Below are 9577 nucleotides of genomic sequence, written 5' to 3'. Positions count from 1 at the left end.
TATTACAGTTTTGTAACTTGTTAAACACAGAGAATAAGTGTCTCTAATTGCCACAACTAGCCAAAGTTTAGAGATAAGAGACTGCAGAGTGTTTGTCCTTGGATAGCAAACGTCTATATTAAATCTCACTCACCCATACCTCGGGGACCATTGAAGAACAGGGTACAGAAAGGTTGTAAGAGCCAGTGTAGGTACATTATCAAAAGGAAGCAGAATCTTCTAGGACTCTGGAAATTTGCTCATATGAACTTATAGCAATGGTGACAGCATGCAAAGACCCATGTAAACTAATCTAGCAAAAACCCAGCCTAAAACTGGGGAAATGGGCAGGATTCCCCAACAGTAGGAGAGAAAATATTGGCAGATGATCACTGCTGTGTGAGGGAGAGTTGATCTTCCCTGAAGAGTGGCTATAGATAGGCTTAATAGATTCCAAATGGATCAACTCACATTGAGGCACATCTGGGTGAACAAATGACTCCATAGGACTTAACATAGGTGACAGAATGAATGAAACCCTATGGTGGGGTACAGAGGGGTTTTAGATGTTGGAGAGGTTCTGGATGTGATTATGATATCATATGAAATGCACAAAAATTGAAATAATAAATAAAAAAGGAGAGCACCAGCTAAATGCTGGCATCCACACATCAATCTTTTGCTCTCTGTCCTTTGAATATATATAACATGATTAGTTGCAAGTTTCTGCCCCATCTTGACTTCCTTTCAGTGCTGAAGAGTAACCTGGAACTGTGAGACAAATATGTCCTATCTCCTGTAAGAAAAAAAAAAAAGTAATCCCTTGGTTTGGTGACCATTTTTACTGGTGATCTCACCAAGATGGAGGTAATCACATGGTCTGGTTGCCATCTTCATTGATGGCATCATCAACTTGGGGACAGCCACCTTACTTGGCCACCATTATTTTGCTTATTAACATCTTCAAAATGCAGATGACCCATGTAACATTAATGACATGTTGATTTGTCTAACCACATGGCATAAGCCAAAATGGCAACACCTAGAAATTCACTGGTACTACTTAGCCCTAGGGCAATGTACAACCCTGGGAATTTCCTGGACTCCAGGCATTGAATCATGTGTCCCAATTCTCATGCATTTTTTTTCTAATTTAATTTTCTTATTTGATTCTTAATGGGATCATAGATATAGAAAACTCAGACATTTCAACACAGTCTCTACTGTCATGTTAATACATTTTTATTTCAAATGAAGAAGATATCAGACCTTCTTGATGGGATTTCGTAGTTCAGCATTGTTTCACATGCTATGTCATCCAGTTATTAAGAGTCATAGGTTTGGGCTTTGAATTGTTTTGTATTGTTATTTACCAAAAAAAGAAAGAAAGAAAGAAAGAAAGAAAGAAAGAAAGAAAGAAAGAAAGAAAGAAAGAAAGAAAGAGAAAGAAAGAAAGAAAAATAGTCATCCAAAGTACAGCTAGGAAAATGACTTGAAAATAATTTTCCTCAGTAGAGAATGTGGGTAGCAGCTGGGTGAGAAGCTGTGTCATTGTGGAAAAGAAAATATAAAGATTTCTAACAGATCTCAGTGACAAATATCTCCCCAATAAAAAGCAGCAGATATAAGCAGAGGCTGAAACCTTTAGTCCCAGGACTTGAGAAGCAGAAGCATGCATATCCCTATGAGAGGATGGTTTACACAGTGATTTCCCAATCCAGCTCGTGTACAGGGAGCCCCTGTTTCAACAAATAAACCGACAGTCAAAAACCAAAACAAAACAAGACAAAAATCAAAATGGCAAAATAAAACAAAATCTGAAAAAATACTCCAATCAGCAAATAATCAAATGACTCCAACAGATAGTTCTCAAAAGAAGGGACATGAACGGCCAATAACTATATGAAAATAAAACTTTCAACCTTCTTAGCATTCAGGAGAAATTCAAACTATGAGTTCATTAAGATTCAATCTCAGGGGCTGGGGAGATGGCTCAGTGGTTAAGAGCACTGACTGTTCTTGCAGGAGACCCAGGTTTCATTCCCAGGACCCAAATGGTGGCTACAAACCATCTTTAATTCCATTTCCAAGGAAGTCTGATGCCCTCTTCTGATTTCTGCAACATTGCATGACACAGATGCACTCATATGCATGCAGTCAATGTACTCACATACACAAAATAAAAATAATAAAATAAATATTAAAAAAGATTGAGTCTCACCATGGTCATAAGACAGCAAGTAAATAAATATCAATCATGCTGGTGAGGATGATGATGGAGGGGTATGGACAGGTGCCCCCCTCCGTGTTTGTGGGAACTGAATTAGTACAAGCACTCTAAAGCACACTATGCTGATGCATCAAAAAATTAAACAGAGAACAAGAGTTCCACCTGAACCTTTCCTGGATATGTTCCTGAAGAAATCTAAACCATCTTACCAGAAAAATACCTGCACACTAATGTTCATTGTTCACTATTTACAACATCCCCCCAAGGGAAACAGAGTAGATGCTCATCAGTAAGTGACTAGATAAAAAAAAGATGCTGTGGACATGTATAAGGGAGTATTATTTAGCCATGAATAATGAAGTAATTTCATTTGTAGGAGATGGAAGAATTTGGGGATTAAATAAAATACTCCACAGAAGAATCATATTTTTTCTAACATGATAATAGAAAAGGGGACTATTTTAGTGAAGGAGATAGGCCAGCATGAGCAGTTGGGACAAGAGACAGTGTAGGGAAGTGGATATGATCAAAGTAGATGAATAAATATGGGAAAGGGTAGCACTATTGAAAAAGCATTTATTATTTCATTATTCAGTAAATTAGTGTGATGCTACTTTGAACTAGCAGATAATTGGGGCATAATCCCCTTGGGGTATCACCCATGGGATACTTCATAGTTGAATAAGTGGATATAAACAATTTAAATTAGCAGTATGCACAATGAATCCATACATTAATTTGCTGTTTCTTGGGTAAGAGTAAATTTCAGACAATTTTAGGAATGGCTGAAAACTAGAACCTAACATTTTAAGGATACTTTTGTAATTTTGCATATTAAATACTCAAATACTAGACATTGTTTCTTTTGCTCAATGCTTATATTTGTTGAAATATGATCTGTTGACAGGCCTGCCAAGGAATAAAAAAAATAAAGATTCTTGGAAAAGAAGAAAAAAATCTAGAAAATGTTGAACTTTGTATAGCAAGGAGTGTTTCTTATTAAGGTGTACAATTTCATTTACCTGATGAATTACCCTAGGGGAAGGAATAACATAGTCTATGTAGAGAATATAAGGAAACAATTCATATGTTCAAGAATCAGGGATCATATATTCTAATATAAGGAAAAAAGACTACTTTAAATTTTACATCCTAACTATAATATCCAACATTCAGGTGAGATTACTACTTAGTTCATTAAATTTCTCCCACTTTAATTACTTAAGATTCTCCAGGTACATCAAGCCTTGGGTTTTGCATGAACCCTTCTGGGCAGGGGATGGGGGAGCTCATTTGCACAATGAAGCAGTCTGTCATAGGAGGTGGTGTTTCTTAATAAATGTGAAAAGTGTATGCTTTATGATGGAGAGTATGGACTAATTCATGGCTTTGGAAAATATTAACTATAACATTTGCTATAAGGTAAGTCATGTAATATGTATAAAATTTGTTCCTGCAGCTGCTGTTCAATAATCTGTGTTATCTAATATCTGTTCTCTGACAACTTTAGTATTTGATTATGAAATTTAGGATATTTAAAACTCTGTACTTTCTTTTAAAATTGGATTGCCGAAGTATATTTATATTAATTTTAGGAGATGAGGAAATATATTATTTCTATATAACTCTGAATGTTGTCAGTGTGTGGCAGTATAGCCTTCTCTATACCAGGTTTCTCCTGGTTGAACTGCCTGTTTCACAGAACACTAAGCTGAAATCCCTTGTTTACTTAAGACATAAGTCCATAGTAATATAGAAAATATCATTCATAACTGGAAGATACACATTTTTAAATATCATAAAATCCACAGAGCTATATATTCCTTAGAGAAGAATTCAAAGAGAGTCAAGTGTGGGGAATTAGATCATTGATTGCAGAGTGGGATTGATGATGACTCTACATGGACAGTGAACCTAATTCATTCAATTTATAATTAGTTAAAGATTCAATCTTAACATAATTTCTCTCTCCTTGTATACTACGACCTAAACAATTAATACTGAAACTCATATGCTGTAGGTGTGTCAATTTTATGAAGTCATTCAGTTGTAGATTGGGCAGTAGAAACAATGGTTGAAGAAACCCCATGAGCTCATATACTGAGTGAATAAACATATCCTTCAAACTAATTGTACAATGACTGGCACATGGACACTTGGGACACCATCATATTCACTGTTTGAAAAAAATCACATAATATGCATATATCTGTGAGTATACTCATGTCTCTATTTGTGCATGTGTGCGTGTGTGTGTGTGTGTGTGTGTGTGTGTGTGTGTTCATGATCACATGTATTGGCTCTTTAAGATCCAAAGTGGTATAGATTTCTTCAGAAAAAATTGAAGTATCATTTCATGATTTTCTTCAACTTCCTCCTCTGAGATTTCAACATGGAGAACATCACAGAAGTGACTGAATTTGTACTGAAAGGCTTCACAGACAACCCTGACCTGAAGATCTTATTCTTCTTCCTGTTTCTAGTGATTTATCTTTTCACTGTCCTGGGAAACTTAGGACTGATTGTATTGGTCATTGGGGATTCCAGGCTGCACAACCCCATGTACTATTTTCTTACTGCACTGTCTTCAGTTGATGCCTGTTATTCCTCTGTTATCACTCCCCAAATGTTAGTAGATTTTATGTCAAAGAAGAAAGTCATTTCATTCCTTGGATGTGCAGCACAGTTGTTTCTTGCTGTTACTTTTGGAACCACAGAATGTTTTCTGCTTTCAGCAATGGCTTATGACCGCTATGTAGCCATTCAGAGCCCCCTTCAGTACTCCGTAATCATGTCACCCAGAGTCTGTCTGCCACTTATCATCACGTCCTATGCAGGTGGAATTCTGCATGCTGTTATTCACACAGTGGCCACTTTCAGCCTGTCCTTTTGTGGATCCAGTGAAATTAAACACATTTTCTGTGATATCCCTGCTCTTCTTCAAATTTCTTGTTCTGATACACATATAAACCAACTTCTGCTCTTTTTCTGTGCTGGGTCTATTGAGCTATTCACTGTCCTCGTTGTCCTGATCTCTTATGGTTTCATTCTGGTTGCTATTATAAGGAAGCGATCTGCTGAAGGGCTGCGAAGAGTCTTCTCTACCTGTGGCTCTCACCTGACTGCAGTGTCCATTTCTCATGGTACTGCTATTTTCATGTATGTGAGACCAAGTTCCAACTATACTTTGGAGCAGGACATGATAGTATCCATGTTTTACAGCATAGTGATTCCCATGCTGAATCCTGTCATCTACAGCCTGAGGAACAAAGATGTTAACAGGGCAATGCAAAAGGTGTTTGGGAAAAGAACAGTTTAAGGCTAAAGTATACTTTTCACCTATATGTGAAACAGAAAAATTAAAGTGATATATTTTATTTGAACATCTTTTAATAATTTTATTTTATTGTTAATTACGTGTGTGTGTGTGTATGTGTGTGTGTGTGTGTGTGTGTGTGTGTATAAGTGCAGTACCCACAGAGGGTAGAAAACACAGTTGAGTCTCCTCCAGCTGGTGTTACAGTTGGTTATGAACTGCCAGATATGGGTGAGAACTGAACATAGGTCCTCTGGAAGAGCAGGATCTTTTCTTAAGCACTGAACTGTGTCTTCAGCCCACAAAGGTGACATTTTATGTAAGTATGAAGAAGAATGATGAAAAAAATTCATTTTAATTTATCATAATTCTATTATTTGCAAACATAAAATTAAAGACCACACATTAACTTCTTTTACCCTGTTTTGAATGCAAAAAGAAATATTTCATGTGTTTGCTTATTACAATTTTCATATGTATTTTTCCATATATATCATTTCTACATGAAACAGACAAAACTTTACATACATAGATATATACTTATATAATCTTTATTATCTTTGTATTTTTTACTGACATTTAAATAATAGTTTATATGATTTCATATTTTCACTTATTAACAGTTTTATACTTTTATCACAATGGCTTAATAAGCCACCTTGCAATCCAAAGATATCAAATAATAAATCACTTCTCCCAAGATTTTCACACCACCTGGTTTCCAGTTACTAGTGCCTTATTTAAGTTTAAAGCAATTGACTCTTTTCTTAGTTCTGTGAAGCAACCTATTCACAGTCTAGTTCAGAGTTTGGGTAAACTCCTCAGTGTCTTCCCTGGGCTTTACATAAGGGGGCAAACTTTTCCATATCATATCATCTATAGAGTAGAAATAGACCTCATGTTTTTAGTTGTCCTCAGCAAGCAACAAATAAACATTTACACTTTTAACATCATATTTAAGTTCAAGCATACCAAAAGAAGAATAAATTCAAAAATAAAGTACAATAGATACTCAGGATTCATTCTTTCCAGAACTAAGCCCCATCCATCCTTATTGAAATTCCTATGGGCATGACCCCTATCCTGATTTATCAAATTTTCTTTTGACCCCTACACTGTTTTCCACTTGTGAAGTTGCTCTTCTTCCCCATCATCCAGTTCCAGGAACAAAAGCACATTTTTTTTTTTTGCTGCTATACCTATATTCAACACTGCTTCCAATATAACTCATTGCTGTAAGATTGGGATACCCAGGTGTCAGTTTAAATAGTGTTTCATATTTTTCAACATCACTTATTAATTTTAAGATTTGATAATTTTGTTACTTTGTGAAATTAATCTTTCACTCAAGGAGTCTCATCATTTATTAATTACAGAAGCAGCATCACTAATACATAGATTCAACAAAACTTATTTCTCCAGAACTGGCTTAAAGGATTCACACTGGTACAAAACTTCTCTTCCCATGGAGGACATTCTATATGATACTATCTGCTTGACAACAGCAGTCAAGGGAAGGGCTCTGCCTGGTTCAGCTGTCAAGGTACACAGAGGCCATTAGACCTGCAGTAGAAGGAACCCTGACTATACCTCAAGCTGGCAGTTATTTGACAGTAATATTCACATGGTACTGGTCTTGCAGTCATTCAGTACAGAACAGATGGGGGCTAGAGAGATAGTTCAGTGGTTTAGAACACTTGCTGCTCTTCCAGAGGCCCCAGGTTGTGTTCCTAGCACCCAAATGGCAACTATCATCCATTCTTTAATTCAGATTCAGGGTTCTGTCACCCTCTCTGGCCTCTAAACCCACAAGGCATGCAAATGTGTACTTCTATACGTACAGGTAAAATTCACATAAAATAAAAATAAATAAAATATAATATAATTTTCATGGTCAAGTAGGCTTGCACCAAGGTTCTAGAAAGCCACTGAACTCAGTAAATGTACATCAGAATTGAATTCACTACCAAAAGTCCCTGAAAGGCCACTGTGTGCAACTATGAAGATGAGCCCTGTTCCAAAGGATACCTGACGGTGGTGGAGATGCAGAACTACAGAATATTTACAAAGTAGAGATGCAGTATGGAATGGAATCCTTCCAAGACACAGGAATTACAGATAGAATTAATGTAACAGAGAACTTACCCAGGCCTGTTGGAGCTCAGAAGATGTCACCAAAGAATTGCCAGACATGGGTCTGAAGTGTAGGGTTGGAAAGTTTTCTTTTGGGGTTCTGGCTTTTTAAATCCCAAACACTTCTTGCTCTGTTCTCATTTCTCACTTTTGAAATGGGAATGTTTTTACAGTGCTCCCAAATATTTGAAGTATATAAGTTTCTTTTTACTTTTATCTGCATTTATGTTTTATTTTTATTGAGCTTTTTAAATTTCATGCAACATTTTCAACTCACATACAGACCCCCTCCCTTATTGATGCCTCCCCCAACCCCCTAGTGAAATTTCCTATGCTCTCTGCCATACACACTGAGCCTTATTATTCAAGTGTTTGTACATGAATGTCCTTCAGTGTAAATGTGTCCACTGGAGTCTAGGCAGCCCATCCAGTACTTGTATGTAAGTCTATGTTTATTTTATGCTCAATTTATTCAGTCCATGAACTTTTCTTTCTTCAGTTTCTTCTGGGATATTTTTTTTCTTTTGTACAACCTCCTCTTCAGGCTTAGGATTTGTTTTTTTTTTTCCTTTTTAGTGAGGATTATTTTGATATGTCAGGGAGAGCTCATGTATAAGTTAATCTGACCATGAGCTCTGTATGTTCCGAACCTCTTGATTTACATGACTTTTTAGGGCTGTCTTGATCAAGATAGTAGCAAACCATTTTCACAGGTCACCTCAGGCTACTTACAGTGGAAGTATACAACTTTCTTTTTCCCTTTGATTGTGGCTCTGGTTTAAAGACTGTTTTGAGTCTCAGAAGAGACTTTGGATTTTTGAACAGTGTTTCAACTGCTAAGAAGTTGGGTTCTTTTAGAGATTAACTAAATGCAATTTTCATTATGAAATAAATATGAGACTTTGGAGGCAAGTGTGGTGTAAAGTGAAAGGTGTGAGGTGTAAGGTGGTGTAATGGTGTAAGGTGTTATGTTTCAGTGTTACACTGACAAGTGGTATATTGTGATAGTTAATCTTCATTGTCTACGTCATTGGATTTAGAATTGCATAGGATGTAGATTCATCCAGAAGTGTGTCTGTGAGCGTGATTCTAGACAGGTTTAACTGAGAAGGAAAGGCTGACACTGAATGTACACACCATCCGATAGGTGAGTGTCCTGACCAATGACAAGCAGGGAAAAGAAGGAGACAAATGAGCATCGGAACTGCATCTTGACTTTCGGTGCAATGTGACCAGTTACTTTATGCTCAAACTATGGCTGGATCTGAGCATTCAAACTACCAGGGGGTAATCAGCAAGTTGACAAACAGTCATCAGTCTTGCTCAGCAATGAGCCCTAGGAACAAGAAGGCCAACCTGCGAGGCATGACTGGCCCCCTGTGGCCTGAACATGGTGGAAGCAATCCTCTCCCCACTGATTGTATTTGAGGCCCATCACACTGAGGAAGTAGGGTGGAGAGGGTTCATGTTGGGTACTGTAATCCCAGATAACGACCCAGGTCAGCAGAAGAAGAGAATTTATTACTGTTGTTTAATAGACACAGCATCAAACTGTTTTCTAAATATCGACCTTTATACTCAGACAAAAGCTGCTCTGAGATTTAATCAGAGAAGGCTCTTCTTACAAAAATAGTGATGAATGAAAAGATTCATTGCTATACAAGTTTCTGAGAATAAGAAATTGTTATGGACAGAGCCTTAAACAGTACATTTATACTACCCCTTATAAAGCTTAGGGAACAATGCAAAAGTGGCATGTGGGAGAATTAGGGAGGCAGAAAGATCTAACACCTGGAAGTTAAAGTGAAGAGCTGGGAAATGCCATCCTCTACACTCCATACAACTACTTAAATAACTAACACACATCTGTCATTGTGGACTGGACCCACAGAAAAGTGGTCATATCAACAATTAGTCAA

At 36.9% G+C, this 9577-nt stretch overlaps 1 protein-coding gene across 1 annotated transcript; it reads left to right on the top strand.

Annotated features, from left to right (window-relative positions):
• The first annotated feature begins 4565 nt into the window (after positions 1-4565).
• LOC103745050 (olfactory receptor 1086-like) lies at positions 4566-5528 on the top strand. Its single transcript, XM_008846945.1, has one exon. The coding sequence runs from the start codon at positions 4602-4604 to the stop codon at positions 5526-5528; it is 927 nt and encodes a 308-aa protein (XP_008845167.1). The 5' UTR covers positions 4566-4601.
• The last annotated feature ends 4049 nt before the right edge of the window (positions 5529-9577 follow it).

The sequence above is a fragment of the Nannospalax galili genome, unplaced genomic scaffold, assembly GCF_000622305.1.
Source record: "Nannospalax galili isolate Female #2095 unplaced genomic scaffold, S.galili_v1.0 scaffold583, whole genome shotgun sequence".
NCBI lineage: Eukaryota > Metazoa > Chordata > Mammalia > Rodentia > Spalacidae > Nannospalax > Nannospalax galili.
Note: the sequence above shows the minus strand (reverse complement) of the source record. Positions and strands in the feature narration are given on the sequence as shown.

What these genes read in the sequence shown, in the direction of transcription:
- LOC103745050 (XM_008846945.1), top strand. Translation starts at nt 4,602, where the DNA reads ATGGAGAACATCACAGAAGTGACTGAATTTGTACTGAAAGGCTTCACA.